Source organism: Abramis brama, assembly GCF_963993115.1.
Source record: "Abramis brama genome assembly, chromosome: 21".
NCBI classification, from domain to species: domain Eukaryota; kingdom Metazoa; phylum Chordata; class Actinopteri; order Cypriniformes; family Leuciscidae; genus Abramis; species Abramis brama.
Genome location: NC_139983.1, coordinates 27,537,809 through 27,559,245, shown reverse-complemented (window position 1 = coordinate 27,559,245; position 21,437 = coordinate 27,537,809). Strand labels below are relative to the sequence as shown.

Here is a 21,437-nt window from a genome sequence, read left to right as displayed (position 1 = left end):
CACAGGGTAAATATGTATTCCCAAGTATACATTTTTGTCAGGTTCCACTCAGAAAAAAAGCCTTTGATTCCACTAAGGCGGCTTGTTGAAAAAGAGAGAGAGAGAGAGAAAAAAACTGTTCTCTCCAGTTGGCATCTAATTTGGAGCAGCGGACATTAAAGCGGCAGCCAGTCACTAATAGGAGCCATTCCTGCAGCTAGCGTCAGAGAGGAGGTGTGCTGGGCATTTGTGCTTTAGCAACTCTCTGAGACCTATGCTAATAGATTTCAGCTCTACTAACCCTTCATTCTCCCAATTAGCCTGCTTTAGTGTAACTGAAAGTCCAAGAGAGAGAGAGAGAGAAAGAAAGAGGGAGGGAGAAAGCGGTACACGAGTAATACAACAACTAGTAGTGCTGGCCTGTTCGAAGCACACAACCTCTACAAAGCTTTATTTCAAAGTTCAAGAACAATTAAAAGCAACTAAGCTTTGAAGTTTCAAAGTTTGAAGATTGGTAGATGGATAGACATGCAGATCAACAGAATGATAGAATGATAGAATGACAAAAAGAGAATGACATAGAATAAGAGAATCACAGATTGACCATTGGTAGAATGACAGACGGACGGACGGACGGACGGACAGATAGATAGATAGATAGATAGATAGATAGATAGATAGATAGATAGATAGATAGATAGATAGGGTCAAATGACAGACAGACAGACAGACAGACATACAGACAGACAGACAGACAGACAGACAGACAGACAGACAGACAGACAGACAGACAGACAGACAGACATACAGATAGATAGATAGATAGATAGATAGATAGATAGATAGATAGATAGATAGATAGATAGATAGATAGATAGGGTCAAATGACAGACAGACAGACAGACAGACAGACATACAGATAGATAGATAGATAGATAGATAGATAGATAGATAGATAGATAGATAGATAGATAGATAGATAGATAGATAGATAGATAGATAGATAGATAGATAGATAGATAGATAGATAGATAGATCGATAGATCGATAGATAGATAGATAGATAGATAGATAGATAGAGAGTCAAATGACAGACGGATGGATGGATGGATATGGATATGGATATGGATATGGATATGGACAGACAGACAGACAGACAGACAGATAGATGGCATTTTGCTACTGCATTATGGGTTATAGAATTTAGATGAACAGAAATTGAGCAGATATCTGATTGGCCGATTCTCTCAATCTGAGCCCATGAAAAACCAGGGCACATATGCGAGCCACACTCACATACGTTAAGCAGTTGACTGTTTGCACTCACACTAACAGAAAAAACCCCAGAAAACAAATAAATAAAACTGGCACTCTTTACACAGAGCTTTTATCACTTCTTGAGGAAGAGCATTACAAAGAAAATAGAGAGTGCACTTTTAACCCTGACCCTGTGTGAGGAGAGAACGGCCTAACTGTGGCCTTACCTGTAATAAACCCTCTACTAGCAGCACTAGATCTTAAATCACTCTACAGGACTCTAGAGTATCGAATGTCGCTTCATACAAGTGTACACACAGACACACAGTCGCAAACAAACGCATGCAAATAGACAAAGAAACACAAACAAGCCACCTTGAAACACTTCCTCTTTAAAGTACAAATATCTCATTATCATCTCAAAAAGTTTATTTACCAGAAAACGGTAGCGGAAAATGTGAAACTTCGTAGTGTATGTGTGAGGGGTGTTAGTCACAGAGCCAGAGGTCTTGGCAGGGCACCCAGAAGCTGTAAAGGTTTAGTACCGGCCCACAACCTGTTTACTCCACACTGAGCGACTCCACTGTGAGGGACGGCCCTGATTCATTTGCTCTTTTCCTCTCTTCAACATTCCTTTTTTCTTGCATGACTGAGGGAATGAGGTATTCCCAAAATATTCAATATTCATGCCCAAAATATTCAGAATTGATTGGTATTAGGAATGAGAAATGTTAATAATTTAATAATTCTAGTTCCTGGTAATGATTCCATGAACATTTCTTTTAATAATAAAGATATCATTTTTGGGGGAAAAATGCGATTAAGTTGCCAAAAAATAGAAATTAAATAATAAATAAATTCAAACCAATTCTAAAATATAGTGATTTTTTAAAATATATTCATAGTTATTTATTTTTTTACATTATTATTATTATTATTAGTGCATAAATACAATCCAATAACTGGCCATAACTAAATATTAAAAAACAATACTAAAACAAAACAAAACATTCATTAATTTATTTTCATAAAATACTCCAAACAAATGCATAGTGTTATTGTGACATGAACATCCAGTAAGGATTCATTAACGTCTCATTAATGTCATTCGTTCGGGAATCAGACTACACTGGTCACACTACATGTAAATTCAAAAGAGGTGTTGCAGTGTCGCTGAAAATGTGTTTAACCCTGTAAAGCCTGACATATGAAATCTATTTTATTTTTTATTTTTTTTGAAGTGTTTTATGTTTTGTATTATATGAAATAGTGAGAGTATTGTGCTCACACTGGAGGAGGGGGCACAATTTTTTGTCAGAGCCAAACAGAGCAAATATATTCAGTGCAGTTGCTGTTATTTATATGGCCAAAAAGTCTTTTTTGTTTGTAACAATATAGCACACTACTTATTGTAACATATATCTTAGTTAGAAGATATGAGTATATGATCAAAGCTCTGTAGTTTTAATTGTGGAGGGCAAAACATATTACAGTGCACTGCAATGGTGATTGAGTGTAAAATTTTCTTGTAATTGTATCATATTCAAGTTATACATGTTTACTTTATGAAAACCATTAAAGATTTTTACAGCAAAAATATATACCTGATTTTTAGAACTATATGCCAAAAGGCCTTTTACTTTACTAACAAATTATGAATATCAATCAGAGGGCAAGAGGCATGAAGTAGTTTGTGTGCAATAAGTTTTGATCAATATTGATAATTTACATATGTTGATAATTTAGAGGCCATAGACATTCCTGTATAAAATATTAGGCTTCTTAAGGTTAAGCAAACTGTCATATTATGAACGTGCAAGAGCCGTTAATGGAAACGAACACCATTTAGTGCCGTTTTGTTAGTGCAACCTTGGTTCACAACTCACAATTGGTATTCACATATACTACTTCACTTTCAGAACCAAATCAAAACAATGGATGTAATTAAGTGAAATAATGAGGTAAGTATGTGAGCAATTTAAGAACATTATTAAGTATTACTTAAACATTATGGGAGAATGAGTAAATGATGCATTTGATTTTCCACAGAAATATTACGCTACTGCCAGAGAATTCCTAGTCCGAACAGAAAGGAAAGAAAGACAATTACATGATGACTAATTTTTTACCTGGTCTTCATAACATCCAATGGGTGCATCAAGCAAATCTCCACAAGACCTACAGAGGACAAAAATCACAAGTAATTATAACACTGCCCTGCTAAACCGACATAAATCAGTCAATAAAGCAGGACACGAGCACAACTGAACATGTTATTATTCGCTCACAGGCCATTAAGCTGTCATTACCAAATGCCAAGCTTTCTTTCCTTCTCTTCCACTCTCTCTTGTCATATTTCACTGAGCTTTTTAAGAAATATTTCAGTATAATCCGATTTCATTCAAGACCATTCAAGCCTTATTGCATTGTACAGTGATTTTTTAACTACATAATCATCCCAAACACAGCTTCATTTCAAACACTTCAGGATCCTGCCAAGTGCAAAGTCTCTCGAGACCTAATCCACAAATATTTCACCACGTTAAAATGGTGATGTATTATACCCCACGATCTATATATTTGTAAATACAAGTAAAAAGACAGATGTTTGTGTGATTCCGTTCACCGTCTGTCTGGGTGCATGTGTGTGGTTTGCATGTCTGTATTTGGTAGACAGAGGGTTTTCCCCTCAAACATCCATATGTAACAGTCCCCTGAACTCACATCCGACAGGAGCTGCTTGGCCAGCAGCCACATTCGTCACTCTGATCTTGTTTTTGCCTCCTTGCCACTCCACTGCAACTGACAAGCGTGCGGTAAGGGATCTGGCAACAAAATGGCCTCCATGCAGAGATGTGGGACGTTGCGCTCGCCTGGCCTGCAAGTCATTACCATCATCCATTTTATTTCGGTTCCAATGTGCTGATGGACGTAAAATCCCAAAGTATTTTAGAATCCTATTTTATCTGGACCGGCCCACAGTAAGGCTGCCGTAATGGCCTTCCTAATGCCAGGATTCCAGTTCATATGCGCTCAAGCCATGACAGAAAGGGTGAGGGCTGTTTAACATGCTGAATATAGGTGATTTCACACCACAAAACATGGCGAATAGTTTGTTGTTACCACACAGATTGGGTTCCATTTAACAGAGACAGTGAACAACAGCTGAAACCTTATCTGTGTTGGGCTACAAGTTATGTAAATAGTTAACAGCACAATTCAGTATATGTTTTGCGCTATTCTATTATTCTATTATTCAAGGTAGCTGTAAATAAACATATTGATGGGGTGTCTGACGAGTGCAGTTTGTCGCAAAAAGGAAAAATTATTGTTGATTTAACTTTAAAAAAAGTTTACCTGGTTGCCTTAAAATTTTGAGTTCATTGAAATAAAAATTTGAGTTAATACAACGAGGGAGATTGGTTTAATAAATAGAAACTCAAAATATTATGTTCTCTGAACCACATTTATTATCTACGTAAGATGTAAGATAAAAATTTGTGATAATAAATCATGAAAATATTTTTTTACAGTGAACGTGATTTTAGAGGCACTTTTGCGCAGTTATGCATCTCAGTTGCAATTCTCAGCTCCGTTTGGGCTTTTACTTTAATGGTTTCCCTCACAGATTCCTCTTTGTGTACACAGCTGTTGAGAAATATGGTCCTATTCTAATTTCTTCCATTAAAAGTATTGTCCATAATAAACAAGACATTGCCTCCTTGGGGATTTTCCAGGAAAGTAATAATCAAGAGAAATTCCAAAGAGGAATTGCAGTCCACCATTGTGACTTAGCAAAAGATACATACAAAGGTGATAGAAACAGGTTTGTGTTGTCTTTTTGCATGTTACCTGTCAGGAAACGAGAGAGTCTTTTGAATAGAGAATGTGACATATTCATAAACAAATCCTAGCAGTAGGACATGCTGAGGTGGTGTGATTCATTTCAGGTCAGATATGGGTTTGTGGAAGATGCATCAGTCAGACGAAAATGGCGAAATTAGGTATGTCGTATCTCCCTGTCGCCCAAGGCGTTATAACGCAATAACGTTTATCATTAATTAATCACGGCTGCCAGGGCATCACAGGGGAAAATAATGTTACGCACTCAGGAGGCATATGTTTTCCATTTCAGCACTCTATCCATCCTGAGGAAATAAAAGAGAAGGAGGCCTGGGAGAGTCATCTCAGCAGCGAGACAGCTGGAGGAATAGACCCATCTATACTTGAAGCTGAGGTGGAGCGTTAAAGTCATGTGAAGGGATGTGTCTTTTTAAAATTCCATACCACTTGATAAACATTTTCATTTCAGTGAATTAATTACAGTAATCTTATCAAGTAGAACATGGTCCTGTAACAGCTGTCACAATAACACTCAGTTCAGTTTGTCTTAGTTTCATTTTCATGGACTTTTAATTTGCTCATCATTGTTTCCTTTGTTCTAGTTTCCCGCCAGTTATTTGTTGCCAGAGACATTCATTTAACGAACACCTGTCTGTATGAACCATGTGTATTTTAGTTTTGTTGCCTTTCTTCTGTGGATTACCTTTTTTTTTTTTTTTTATAGAATACATACCTTTTGTTATTGGAATCATTTTGGACTCTTTTCATCTTCATTGAACTTCATTTTCCTCAGATTTTAGAGGTAGTTTATTGTTCATAATTGAACTGAGCATGTGTTTCAAATTTCAATTTAATTCCTGATTTTGAAATTAATTTGTGGAAGGACATAGAATGAAAAACTGCACTTCAAATTGGAATTTAAGAAACAAAATTCAACTAGAATAGGAAGGTTTGTATAAACAAACTTTGAATGCTTGACAAAGCTATGTTTGAAAGTAAAAGGTTTTAGGCCTAGACAAACAGATTGATCTGTTTGAAATGCAACCTGTATATTTGTTAAATACAAATAAGTATAAATGTATATTAAGCATATTCAAACCAAGGTAAAATAACATTTCATTTCCCAGAATGCCAGTAACTGTTGAATTTCTCCTACTTCCTGTAATTCCAAATCAAATTCCGGTGGGTGTTAGCAATTCAATTCAAACTCCAACTGGTGAATAAATAGGACGACATTTTCTTACAGGAATATTAGCAGGGTTCAGTACAAGTTAAGCTCAATTGACAGCACTTGTGGCATAATATTTCCACAAATTAATTTCCATTTGTCCTTCCTTTTCTCTTAAAAAAAGAAAGAAAACAAGTACAGTGAGGCACTTACAATGGGGTCAATCTACAAATGTTAAAATAGTCAATTGATTTTAGCGTGGGATTAAAAAAATAATAATTCTGTTGTTGACAAATTGTTTGACATTTTTCTTTAAAATAAGCGCTTAACTTTGTTGCCATGACAACAAAACAACTAAAACACCCAAAACGACCATAAAAATAACAAAACTGACTTTACATCAAGTTTTAGCAGAATAATTAATGTAGGCCTATGTGCATTTATGAAACAAGCATTACATTTCTTCTTTTAAATTCTCCAGAAATGTGTGCCATTTACAGCTATTGTAAGTGTCACCATTTATTTTTTAAGAAAATGAGGGACCAGTCGAAATTATTTTCTGTGATAATCAACATTATGCCACAAGTGCAGTTGACTGAGATGAATTTGTACTGAACCCAGAATATTCCATTAATTTCAGAATTTTGCTGAACCCTGCCGGGCTGTTTCTTTGATAGGAATGTTCTTTCAGGACCAACAAAAGTTGAGGTAAACGTGGAGTAAGCCTGGATCCGTGTGAACCCTGTTGCTGCTCTGGACTGTACAAGAGGGGCTCGTAGAGGATCAAAGGTAGGAAGCAGTGAGTAGTTGAGAAAGCCTGTCACTCATTTGAGTCTAATGAACTCCATGTTTGGCGGAAAAGAAAAGAACACCCTAGTTAAGCAGCAACACTTAAGAGTTATCGTCTAAGAGCTTCCAAAGAGGGGAAAATGCACAAACAAGGTGAGAGGGCCAAAGAATAAAACACATCCATCGTTGCCATATTCCATATGGGGGGATTTAAGGGAGCAGGAAAAAGACGCCAAGAGGGAGGCAAGAGATGGAGGGACTGAAAGGGTAAGCAAGACTTTCTCTACACAACACTAGCAAGTACCTAAAAAGGTTAAGACGGATGCAATCTGTGCTCTTGAAATAAGAAAGCCACTAAATAAAGACGTTACATAATGGTGATGTTGTAGGCCAAGAACGTAATGGTAGAAATGGGGACCATGAAGGGAACAGGGCTTTCGTCAGTGTGGGCCCAGTATGGTAGCTTACTCATTGGACCCAGAGGAGAGATGATCCACCCATAAAACATTTGTCCCTGGTTCTGTGAATCTTAATGATGACCCTGGATGGGAACAAGATCATTTTTTTGTACAAATCTAGAGCTGGATAGTAGCCAATTAATTGAAAACATAATTTGCTCTTGATATCGAACTTTTAAAGATAATTGTTTTACTCTTTGCCAGTGTTTCCTGCACCACTGAATCTTTAGTCTGAAGTCAAAGGACACATATTTTACCATAGTTTGCTGTCCGAATCTAATGAGATAAAAAGGGAACATAATGCAAAATAATAGAAAACATTATTTCTTCCGTGTTCTTACTTCATTGCAAGGTTCAATAATGTTGTTTACCCAACAAAATAATTTTCACTGGGGTATAAGAACAGAATAAGACAGCTCTGCCATGTGTGGTGGTGGTTGTGGAGGAGGGCATGCGTTCACTATTTGCATGTTTTCCTTGACAGCTGAATACAAACGAACAAACTCTTCTGATGAGCGCGTCACTATGCAGATGCAAGGGATATGATTAGACACCTTATCAGATCTTAAGCCAGGCATAGCTTCATGATTGAGGAATATTTACTAAATTCAATTGGATAGAAAACACGATTCAGTTTTTTTTTTTTTTTACAGTACATACTATGAAGGAATTATCTGCTCCAGTATCTACCTAAAATAGCAATGCAAATGACAACCTTTAAATGCAACCACAGAATCGATATGATCAGCTGGAGACAACAACATCTAAGTTTCTGGTAATCCATCAAGAGGAGCATAATCAAACATGATCAAGAGCCTGCTCCATTCTGATCCAAAATTCTCTGTAGGCTTTCCCATCCAAATGTTGAGTTGCACTTTGGGATTTCTGTAGCTGTCAGCACATGCTACTGTTTGATCATGTGCTTTAAGTGCAGTGGAGAGTGGAGAAAGTGGAGAAATAGAAAGTCTCTCTCTGAACCCCAATGTAATATTGTCATTTAGTCAAAGTTCAGGCAGAAATTGACCTGCCATCTGGTTGGTGTTTTAGGCTTAGTTCCACCTTAGTGAGTGACATATCATTGAGTTCCATTATTTGCCGCGTCTTTTGTATCTGAATCACAATAGCACTGACAGTTTCTGTCAACTGAGGCGTCTACACCCACAGTTACACGCGAGAGAACAGACACACGCGCACTGAAACAGACTGACGAGTAGAGGCCTTTGCCCTCAAGACGCTTTCTCAAATTACACTCTGCAACAATGAAACCAATGCATGTTTGTGTGTTTATCATTGGTGACATTACAATATGCCTGTTTCATGATGAACTTTTTTCACACATGGAAAGTCTGACGCAAGGCTTTCCCAAATGAAGAATGAGAAATATAGAGAATATATAGCCTAGCCTATATATAGATTTATATATACAATCTCACAGCTGGATGACTAGACGGTCAGCGTCACCCTAGCACACACCTTAAAATAGGCACTTTTGTATTACGAGTTGCCTCAAGCATTGATCTTTTGTCGCCTAACTAGAAATTTGTTAATAGAACAGTTATGAGTAAGATAAGAACAGTCCATAGAGGTGATGACTCCAGGAAACTGTTCCTCAGCATGCATTCATAATAGTCTGATATCTTCCCTGATAGAAGACCATTCATAACCACAGTTGAGATCGCTATCTTGCAGTTGGTCTTGGCTCAGGCAAGTACCCGAGTCTTGCCCCCACACAAAAGTTAGAAAGGAAAATAGTGCAGTGACAGTAAATGATTGCTCAACATGCACAGGTGTCATCAATCATCCAGAGACAGTGACTGAGTGAGCAGATTTGCCCTAAAGGCCTATAAGAAAAGGTTAGCGGGTGAGGGAAGGGGGCGTTCACTTGAAGTACAGTGTCGAGAAGCTGGACTGTCTGAAGTTGTGGTTGTAACCGAAGCTAACTACCAGCACCATAACTATTATCAGTGTTAGCTGACTAAGACAGCTGTTGGCATTGGCTCTTCAGCTACATGGGTTACAGTCACACTTGAGTTACGTCAAACAAGGCAGAAAATGCTCTTGGCTCTGTCCAAGTGTTACTGAGATAAAACACTCACTGGTATTATAGTTCTTTTACATATCTAAATAAATTCACAAGTGCTAATCCTTCTTGTTGACACATCAATCAATTTGAATGGTCTGGCTTGACATGGTGGAAAAGTCAAATTGTGCAACCATGCGTGAAATAGTAGTGATGGTTTCGACTTATTGCCGTTCATGACACTTCTCAAAAATTCTTTCAGCAGATAATTCACTAAACTTTTCCTTGCTGGTATAAATCTTGTTGACAACAATATTAGGACAGCTCTGAACCTTTTTTCCTGAGATGGCTTTCGAGCGTTCTTTTATAGGTTGGCAATCTGGGAGAAGCGTATCAGGCATTCCTTTTCACATCAGTCCAGAGCGATGAGATTTGGCCTCGTTCCCGCTTCCACCAGTAGCTAATCGAGCACACCCTCATCATCTGTGACACCTCCACACTAAACCTTGTGAATGCGGCTTCTCAAAACACACAGACAGAGGAATGCTAAACATACAGGCGGCACGACCGCATTGCACTATTTGTCATCCTGACTAACAATGAACATCTGATTAGCCATCAGAGGCTCGAAACCTCACACCAGCATCAGATTCCACCGCTGGCTCACCGAGGGGAAAATAAACTAGGTGAAGTGTGAGCTATGCAGATATCATAAGAAGTTCACTACTATCTGTCTCTGCTTATATGCATACAAGTATGTACACATTTAGCCAAACCTGACTTATGATTCAAATGATTTTTAATTATAATTCTCATGTGCGCATAGGGATCACCATAAAGCAAGTAATAAAAATGATAGTTTTGCTCCTGGATTCTAATCGGTCAATAGCTCTTACACAAAACAAGTTGCCAAGTGTGCGTTTCACTGTTAACCTAGTTTGCATGCCATGGACTATATGTTGTAGCAGAACTTAATACTTTTGCCTAACAAAATGTTTTAATTAAAAAATGTCTGGGCTTTTATGATAAAATGTGTATTTTTAAGTCGTGACTATATTCATATTGTAGAAGTTTCGTTTTATAGCTTAAAAAAAGCATTTTAGGAGGAAAGCATACTGTACAAATATACATGCCTGAATATGGAAAGCAATTAAAAACATAAATGAGAACATCAAACAGTAAACAAACAGAGCAAAATGGAGACATCTACACTGTTCAAATATGGTAACCTGGGGTGAAAGTGTTTAATAGGAGGAAGAATGAAAGTGTATGAAGAAAAGACTACAGGGGATGAAAAAATTAATATGCTACAAGTAATTTGTCAAACATATTCACCCCCGAGGTGTTTTTTTCTTTCTTTCAATGGACAGCTTTTATCTGTCTGCACAGGTCTAAAGATTTTTTTTTGCACGTCTGAAACATTTCTTCATAGAGAAATTACATTATTGTCCTGCAGCTATTCAAATCATGGTTAGTGAGAGGTTTTATGGAAGTTAGTCTCAAAATATGCTTTTACACCAAAGGCTTTCTGGTAATACCATGGAACATGAATATGGAAATAATTTACTAACACAGTAAACATCAAAGTAGCCTATTGTTTTACCATCTGATACCATGGTACTGCAACAGTACCTTTCTTTAAGGTAACAGAGGTAATGCTACAAATGGGTCAATGACTTGACACTTTTTTCTTGGAAAATCTTGTGTTATTTAAAAACATACATTAAAAAATCAAATTTATAAAGACAGTTAATGCACCCTTTCCATGATAAAAATGTTAAAAGCAAAAAAAAAGAAAAGATATATAGATATAGGCTATATAGTGTATATTATCCAATGTGTAAAAAATGTTTTCAGAACTTTGTACTTTTACATCACTTGACATTTCTGAAGTTATAAAAAATATATATTAAAAACACACAAACTTGCATTTGCTTTCAGAACTACATTTTTTAAATGATTTATCATCACATTCGTCACATTTGTCATTGACAAATTTTTTGACCTGACACGACCTTACACAATTATGCATTTATGCTCCTGCAGATGGAAAATACCTGAGATCGAATTTCACAGATGATAACATTTGTAACACATGATGCAAATACCCTGAGGACTACATATAAACATACAAGAGATAAAGCCGAAAGGATGGACATTAAATGCAAATCTTGTATTAACTGATGATTTCCAGGATACTGGATATATATTTGGAGTTGTAGTCCATTCTCTGGAAAAGTTATAAGCAAATAAGGGAACCACAAAGGTCTTGGTGGTAGAATAGACCTGAGAAGAACGAGTTCAGAAAACAGAATTAGGATGACGTATTTTTGTAGGCCAAAACCATCGTCCTGAAGTCAATGGGTTTTTGGTTAAATGCATAAAATTAGGATTTGTACCGGGATCGTTGATCGATGATTTTGGTTCATTCACACTGCTGGTGATTTTCTGGAATCTGTGCATGCGATCACACACATCTCGTAAAGATCCCATAACCTGACATTGATGTGATGTGTAATGTGTCTGCAGCATCTTAGGTTTGCTTATGATCTTGCAATTTCTCTCTCTCGAGAAACTTGTTCTTTTTTTTTTCTGATTCGATCATAAACTAATGCATTGCATACCATTCCACTAAGCTGGAGAACGATCTCACATTGAGCATCATCACTAAGACACACCTTTCTTTGTGTCCTTTTGTTATCATGATAAAACAAAATGTGTAAGAATCATAAACTTTTGTTGGTCACAGAGCTCATTTTCCGCATTCATCCAAAAGCCAATGGAAAAGTCCTATTGGGTTTTTGTTGAGGGAAACAGGGTGATGCAAACTTCCGGGTTGGCCTTAAAAATACGTCATCACTGCAGCGCTCCATTGAACAATGGCAGCATAGTCTGCTAACAAATGTGGAACATAAACAATACAGCAAAGTGAAAACAATAACCCGAATTTTCAGGTTAAACCATTTTTCAAAGTGTATAGTCTGGGTACAGTTTCCATGCGAGCTATTTCTAAACTCAAACTATGTCAGCTAGCAAAAAAAAAAGAAAAGAAAAAAAGAAAGAAAGAAAGAAATAACCCTAATTCCAAACAAAACATTGTAGCTGAACGATTTCCTTCTTAGATCACTGTAGCTGAACAGACAAACAGCTCACTTTATTTCTGCACTCCATTAAGAGAACTCCAACACCTGAATAAGTTAACAAAACAAAACCCAACATATGCAAAAAACGCTGCCCACATTTACATTAACATTTCCACAGAAAATACACGGAGGGAGCTGTTGAAATTAATGCACCGTTTCCTCAAACTAGCCTAGCCACGCACAATCTCGGTGCAATCTGATAAGCCCATCACTGTCAAACAAGGGTGGTTAGGGCCGCCGGCTACACGGCCCAGTGTGTGTGGGTGTCAGTTTCATGGCTCTTTTATGTGTTTCAACTGTTTGTCTGGGTTTTTGTTTATTTAAGCCAGTGTTGTTCATGTTAGTTGAGCGTGCAGTTGGAGACCCACCTCAAAGAACACACTTTAATGTGTTCATCTCTCAATACAAAGTCAAGTACAAATATTAGTGATATTTTAAACTAATGTAGCTGATGTCATGTAGCTAATTACTGTTTAACATGTGATATGTCTAAGGTAGTTAGTGTTTGTCTGTAAATAATGTCCATCAAATTAAGCACACAAACTGGCTATTGGCACACTGTATATAGTCATGCTGTGCCACATATTATGTGTAAAACATGATTATTCCCATGTCAATCACCCCAGAGGATGAGCTGTGTCATTACTGTCACCTAGTGGACAGTCACGAGAGAGTGAGAGGAAGGAGAGAGATGGACACACACACAAGACTTGTGATAGTGTACACACATACACATCCAGGAGTTGCTATATTTTGCAAAACAACCTTGACCATCTTTACCAACCATGAAAGCTAGAGAGAAGTGAAAGTGTTTTGGGAACTAAAGGTGGCATGGAAGAATGAAATGAAAGAATGAAAGAGAATACAAATGACACGCTTCACGCTATATTAGTTCTGCACTCCCAATGGGCGTTCACCAAAGTCCATTAAAATGAAAGTGAGTGCACTCGTGGCCATCTTGATAACGTCCCCACACAGCTATTTTCTATGCGTGTAAATATGCATTAAAGTAAAGCGCCTTGAATCTGCTTTAATTGGGAAAAAACAAAACTTAAAGAACTGTTTGTTAAATTACAGTAGCCTATGTTGCAGTAAAAAAAAAAATATATTATTAACATAGCAACAACAATTTTTCATGTTCCAGTTTCATGTTCCAACTTGCTGTACTGTTTGTGCCGCTAGATTGTCTAAACATTACTGGTGAGCTGCACAACTGGCCATATCTGATAATCTGATTATAAATTAGATGTACTGCCATAATAAATTCGATTTTTTACAAGAAATCAGTTTTCTTGCAACTAAAAAGTTCTGGAAAACAAAAGCATTTGTATATGAATATATGAATATGATTAATATAAATAATACATCACACAATGAGCGATTATCACAATTCATGAATCAAACTCAAACATTTGTGAAATGGTTTTCCACGCAGCATTGTTCAAATTACCTTTTTATTATTTAGATAGATAATAAAAACGTTATTACTACAGTAACACTGTAGTAATTTGCTAATACTAATAACTAATATGGAAACAAGATGAACTAATCACTAAGTAATAGGAAATTTAGAATTGAGATCCTTATTAGGTAATCAATAATTACTGAATGAGATGAGCCTTATTTGGAACTAACAAATTATAAAAAATTACCAATTAATTACTAATCACAACATTAATGTGTCGGAGCATGAGCAATTGTCTGTTTTATTGTGAACATGGTCATAAAATGCATCACTAATTATACCCAAGTGTTACCTAGTCACTCTGTGTGAACTACTAGTGATCTGGACCACTTTTTTCCACTTTCAAATAATGGACCAGACCTGAAGTGAGGGCTTCACACATGTTAGAATTATTATTTCATATATTTTAGTTAGTAATAATTCTAAATGAGGCTAAACTCATTCAGTAATTACTGATTACCTAATGTGAAACCATCTCACTCTTTTATTGCATTATTTTTGGTAAGATTGTCTCTGGTCGTGAAAACACAAGAGCTGGAGACAACATGTGACCTCTTCAAACTCACGCACCGTGCATGACCAGGACAGCGGCTGCAGAGCGCTTTGTCCACTGCTTCGGAAACGCTCACCTATAGTCCATAAAAGCTGATAATGAACCCAATTATGGGCCGGGAACAGCAATAATAGAGTTTTAGTGGGGCAGTAAATTCTTTAATTACCTGTTAACACCCTGTGTCTCTTTGGACAAGTGCAGGAAAGGGGGCCCTGGATCTGTGTCGGCCAGAGGCGCCGCTGGGGAGAGTTTATGAGAGTGAAGACTCATCTCTGCCGTCCCATCACTCAATAATAAGCTTGATATTCCTCACTAAACGAACAGACAGACCCGGCGTCTTCTGTACAGAGGAGCAAGATAGGTCGAAAAACAGCCCTCTGCCTGCAAGGTGCACAAGCAGATCAGAAAATTATGGGAAAGAACAACGGACATTCTTAGGGAGTGATATGATCTTTCCTTTCCCCAGGGGGTCTTTTTAAGAAAACAATGAAAACATTTGAGGGAAATAAAGATCTATAACAAACACATTTGTGTGCTTGCATATTAAATATATCTAACACAGCTGATGATAGTATAAGGTAGAGCTGCCAAGTTCCACTGTAAAACCAAACAGTGAAATGAAATGAGTTCATTTCACTGAAATATTACTGAAAGCTCACTGAACTTAAGACAAAAACACTTTACAATCAGGTTTTATTTGTTAAGATTAGTTAACTACATTAGTTAACATGAAAACTACTTCGAAATAATTTATTAATTTTAGTTTGTGTTAATTTCAACATTAACTAATACATTATTAAAATCAAAAGTTACATCTGTTAATATTATGAACTAACAATGAACATTTTATATGAACTTTAACAGATTAATACATACATTAACAAATGTAACATGCAAATTCATTGTTAGTTAATGTTAGTTAAAAGGGCTATGTGCACAAATTTACATGCATTAATCACATTTTTATTGCCAATGTATGAACAGCCTGTATTGAAAATGAAAAAAACTTCCCAGATTTCCTGGATTGTCTATGAAAGCCTGTAGACTGATTTTTATGCAAAGGACTCGGGTCGTTTTTGCCGGGAAAAACAAAAGGATGTGACGTTTACGAGAGCCACATGTTTTCATGACGCATGAAACCAATGCTTATGTTCAGAATAATGCCAAACGAGATATTCTGTACCGTCATGTCAATGTGTCATGCAAAGAAAAGGGATTCATTCAAACTAGTCTCATATAACCAGATCTGTACAGTCTACAGTCTCAAATATACTTAATAATCAAACTATCATAACAGTGTAATTCAATTACTATGGATGTCAACTACTTGTTTATCAGCATTCTCCAAAATATCTTCTTTCATGTTCAGCAGAAGAGAGAAACGGAACAACTTGAGGGTGAGTAAATGATGACAGAATTTTCATTTTTGGGTGAACGATCCCCTTAATAGCCACTTATAACACGGTTTTCTGAATTCTACATATAGCCCATTTAAAACATTAACTTCTGTTAACTAATGGGACCGTATTGTAAAGTGTCACTGAAAAAGTGACATGAATTCAATAACTAATTAAGATGAACTTAAACTGAATGAGTTGCAGCAGATTTATAGATCCCAGAACACTTTGCGTCAGAATGAATAAGAAGAATAAATGTTAAAAGTAAGTGTTATTTTGTGTCATTTTGCACAAGCTTAATGTAGGCAGAGATGTCTTAGTTGTTATGTTATGTTGAGATTTATAGGGGTTTCGGAAACTTTATTTTACAGTGTCCTTGATATATGTTACATGTACTTATTGTAATAATAACAATAAATTATGCATAATTACATGCAACTAACCCTAAACCAAACTCTAATCCTAACCGTACAGTAATTACATGTAAATTAATATCACTCTGTACTTAAATGTATAATTACACTGTAACAAGGACACCCTAAAATACAGTGTAACCAGGGTTTTTCTTTATGTTGCTGTTTTTTTGTGGCGAACCGCAAACGATGTGACATTAATGGTATCAAACTGTTTAGACAATATTTTAATTATATCACAATTAACATGCTTGTGTTGTACAAAATCATCTGAAACTTTGAGTCTTAAATTGAATAATGATTACCTCAATTTTATTTTAATTCTGCCAATTTAGGGTTTACAGTATGTGTGCTTGTGTGAGTGTGTTTGTCTGCCTTGTAGATTAAAAGTGTGTGTGTGCTGTAATGTGTGTGTCCCCTCCTCGAGTTTAGCGTGAGAGACTGAAGCAGGAAGCCATTACTGAAGTGTAAACGCACTCAGCCAGCACTGGCCAAACACAAGAGAAACATGTTTCACCACCCAGCCTCAGAGAAAACCAACGACAGAAACACACACACACAAGTAAAAACACATCAAGCATCTCTAAACTGTCTCTAAAAGTCTCGGTTTTATGAAGTTCATACAATCTCACACAGACTCTTTCTTTCCAAACGTTACATAAGCGGTGCTGGCCAGCCATGGTGGCGGTTTGGGTCTGATGAGAGCGTGTGATTGTGTTACATACGGCAGTAATTATGAAATCAGCCATGCAGCCTTGCCTTTTTTGTGCGTTGTGTGATGTATTGTCATTATTGGAGGCGGTGCAATGAATTATCCTGATCCGTAGAGCGAGTAACCTGTCCGATCTGATGACATGGCAGCCCTGACAGCGGCTGGCACCGGGTAACCTGGCAAGAGCAACGCGAGTGATTCCACGTGCACTGGGAAACATACGACTTGTCATCACAATCCGTGGTTGGCATATAAATGCACACAATTACACATGTGCACACAGGTACACATACACAGAAAATGCATTAAAGGTAAGGAAATATAATGTCTGTGACTAAAAAAGAAAAGAAAAATCTTTTAAAAATCTAGTTTAAAACACGTGCCAAGTTCTTAGAAACGTACTCTTTGTATTCATGTTGGTTTCATATGGTTTTGAAAAACGTTTATACGGTTTAACTTTTATATGGTTTTGAAAACTTTTATACCGTTTTCAAGAAAAGTTTACATTTAATGACTTAAAATGATTTAACCATCAAGTAAAACTTTTTTTTCATTAATTTTTTATTTACATTACATTAAAATGTTCATTACACCTTCAATTCATGTGAATGTATACATATTAATCAGTAATTATTTATTGTTAATTTATTTCCTTATTTATTTAAGTTTTTATATATATTTTTCATGAAAAAACTTACATTATTAATTCATAAATACCATTACATTTTAAAGAATTTCTCCGGATACAAATAAGGATATCTCATGGCTTTGATTTGGCACAAAGGTTTTTCCAAATGTTAAGCAATGAAGCAGTTTTTTTTTTTTGTAAATATATTTTAGGAAATAATATAAGATGATATCAGGACAGTTGTATCAACCCGACATTTTTTTATTTATTCCACAAAAAATAAATAAATCTATAACAATAATACAAATAATATATATATGATATAAAAAAATAAATAAAGTTGGCACACCATAGCTCCAAAAATATAAAATTTATTGACAGATTCTCACAAAGGTGATGTTTCGAGCACACAAGCTTCATCAGACATATTTATATAAACCTGCATTTTTTTTAAACTAATTTCGAAATTAAAAATATACTCATCATAGAAGAGGTATCTATTCCACTGTTTGTATTAAGTGCATTTTTAAAATGTATTGTTGAATAAGTCAACAAACTTAGACAAGAATTGACTCCATTAACATGACAAGCAAGAGAAACAAAATTCTAAAGATGTCCCTTACAACAGCCACAATAATATTTCCTATACATTAAGACTAAAACATAGCTGATTTTCACACACTGTAGCATCGTTATTGCTGAGCAGCAGTATTCATGCTACACAAAAACACTATAACCACTAATGAAATTCAGCACCATGCATGAAAACAAGCACCATAACTCCATAATTGAGGGGTCAGGATCCTAATACTGGACACTTTCCAAACCAGCCGATTATGCTTTGGGCTTTTTTCATACAGCAATTTGTCAAAGTATTCAAAAAAATATTTCAAACTGTCAGACTGAAAATGCTCATGAGCTTGTGGTATTACAGCAGAGCTGTAAAGCAAGCAGTGGGTTGAGATATGAAACGCAAAGATGGGGCGGACGAGTGAAACTATGGTTGCTTACACACTTACACACTTGAGAGCTCTTTAAATTAAACTCTTGTAAGTATGGACACACACTCACACACGGTGTGTTTTCATGTTTTATGGCGACTTTCCATAGACATATGTACAAACTGTATATTCTATCCCCTTCCACAAACCCTAACTCTACCCCTAAATTCTAATCACAGAAAACTTTCTGCTCTTTTACATTTTCAAAAATCATCACTTAGTAAGATTTACAGTATAAGCCATTTTCCTCATGGGGGCCAAAAAATGTCCCCACAAAGACAAGGATTTCGAATATTGCCATCTTTGTGGGGACATTTTGTCCCTATAATGTAGGGTTTAACAAGCCACACACACACACACACACACACACACACAGACACACAGACACACACACACACACAAAATGTCAAAATTTGGGGTCGTAAGTTTAAAATATATATATTTTTAAACAGTCTCTTATGATCAACCAGGCAGTACAGATTGTGAAATATTACAATTTAAAAGTAAAATGTGAAAACATTTCGATTTTAATATTTTAAAATGTAATTTACTCCTGTGATATCAAAGCTGAATTTTCATATCAGTCTTCAGTGTCACATTATCCTTCAAAAATCATTCTAATATGCTGATCTGATGAAGAAGAAACATTTATTATTATTATTATTATTATTATATATCAATGTTGAAAACAGTTGTGCTGTTTAATATTTTGGTGGAAACCGTGATACACCTTTTTCTTTCAGGATTCTTTGATAAATAGAAAGTTCAAAAGAACGAGAATTATTTAAAGTAGAAAATAAGTATGAGAAATTATGTAAAAATCTTTCATTTTCAATCAATGTAATGTTTCCTGGCGGATTAAAAGCATTAATTTCTTAAAAGCATAAAGTATAAAAAATTGATTGGTAGAATATATTTAATAAAATATTAAAATAACTATATTTTAAAGAATTGCCAAGCTGCTCTTTTCCACATAACCAAAGCTTACTAAAGGACAAAAAAGCACTATAATTGGTCCATACCAATTATGTGTTTTATTCTAAGTCTTCTGAAGATAATTTTAAATGAGTAACAGATCACAACTGAAGTATATACGCTCTTAAATCTCAATTTAACTTCTGTATACCGGTATTCATACTTGGCACATTGCATTAAGTTACAGAAAGATTTTCAAAGAAAAGGTTTTTAATCTGTTCCTCATACAAATCTATATGGTTTCACAGGCTTCAAATATAGCACAAAAGTCAAATGAACTACTTTTATGGTGCTTTTTGTCTCTAGTCCCGATTCGCTTTCGTTATATATAGCCCGAACATTCTTCAAAACATATCTCGCACAGAAGGCAGTCAGTCATACAGGTTTGAAATGATATGAGGTTGGATGAGTAATGACAGAATTTTGGTTTTTGGGTGAACCATCCCTTTAAGCAGGAAGAGAAGCAACACGCTGAACCATCAATGATGACCATCAACAATAAATGAGGGAAAGCGGGTTTGGAGATGTGGATGCAGCCAGAGAGAGAGAGAACGCTTGTTTGAGCTCTTTCTTTGCCTCTGGCAGATGTGGACAATGAACTCTTGACACAGCCAAAGCCACTTTATGTTCAACATGTGTGTTTGTTACTGTCTCTGGCAGCCGGGCTGAATGTGTGTGTGTGTGTGTGTGTGTGTGTGTGTGTGCAGAAGATGAGCGTAGCAGCAGGATATGTGGCAATCTGGGAGGTTGGCCGTAATGACACACGAGGGACAGATTAGCTTCCTGTCTGTCAGAATTCCATCAGAGACCAGCTGATTTACAGCCTGCACTGACCAGGCTGCCTGCCCTGTACCCAAAGCAAACACACACACACACACACACACACACACACACACGTGCACACTATTTGTATAAAGGCTTTGAGAAAGCATACATTAAACTGGGATCCTGCCTACTCTTCTAATATTGGTACAAAGAGTGGCGTCTCTATTACAATGCTAAATGTGTGATGTGTAAATCAGAGTGTGTTGGTGTGTTTCTGCACATTAACCCCTCAGTGACACCCAGCATGCCGTGGCCTGCTGGCCCAGGATGGAGAGAGGGAAGACAGACAGATGTATTAAACAACATGTCACCCCCAAACACAACAATGATTAATCACTGCAAATTATAAGCACCTGTACGACAGGGTACAGATCGCCTTCCACACACACTCCACTGCGTCTCTCTTTCGACTGACGACACACATATACTATTAGATGACTATGTGTATGTTGTTATAGTGCCAATGCTAGTTTACACAGAGTTTTTTATGCTAGTTTTTTTTTTTTTTTTTTAGTTGTTGAAATGTAAATGATCTTTAAATACTTCACATAGTTAAAATCTCTGTATGTGTCCAGGATGCCATGAAAGCTGCAAACACTAACTAGTTTACATAATACCAGTTCACACCAAGGAGCATAAAGATAACGATAGTTCTAAAAATTGTTCTAAATATAAAAGAACAGCAGAGTTCACACCACAACTATAATGATAACGGCACAGAGAAACAATATTGTTTGAATCAGTTTCAGAACGATTTTTGTTTTCAGCTGATGAATGATAAAAACATTGACAGCCAATCAGAATCCATCCT

General features: G+C 36.2%; 1 protein-coding gene across 1 annotated transcript in view; it reads right to left on the bottom strand.

Annotated features, from left to right (window-relative positions):
- slc25a21 (solute carrier family 25 member 21) overlaps positions 1-21,437 on the bottom strand; it is a 98,717-nt gene that overhangs the window by 29,721 nt on the left and 47,559 nt on the right. Inside the window, exon 3 of the mRNA XM_084096690.1 lies at positions 3,366-3,414. Coding sequence (XP_083952816.1) covers positions 3,366-3,414 — 49 coding nt within the window. The remainder of the gene's footprint in view (positions 1-3,365; positions 3,415-21,437) is intronic.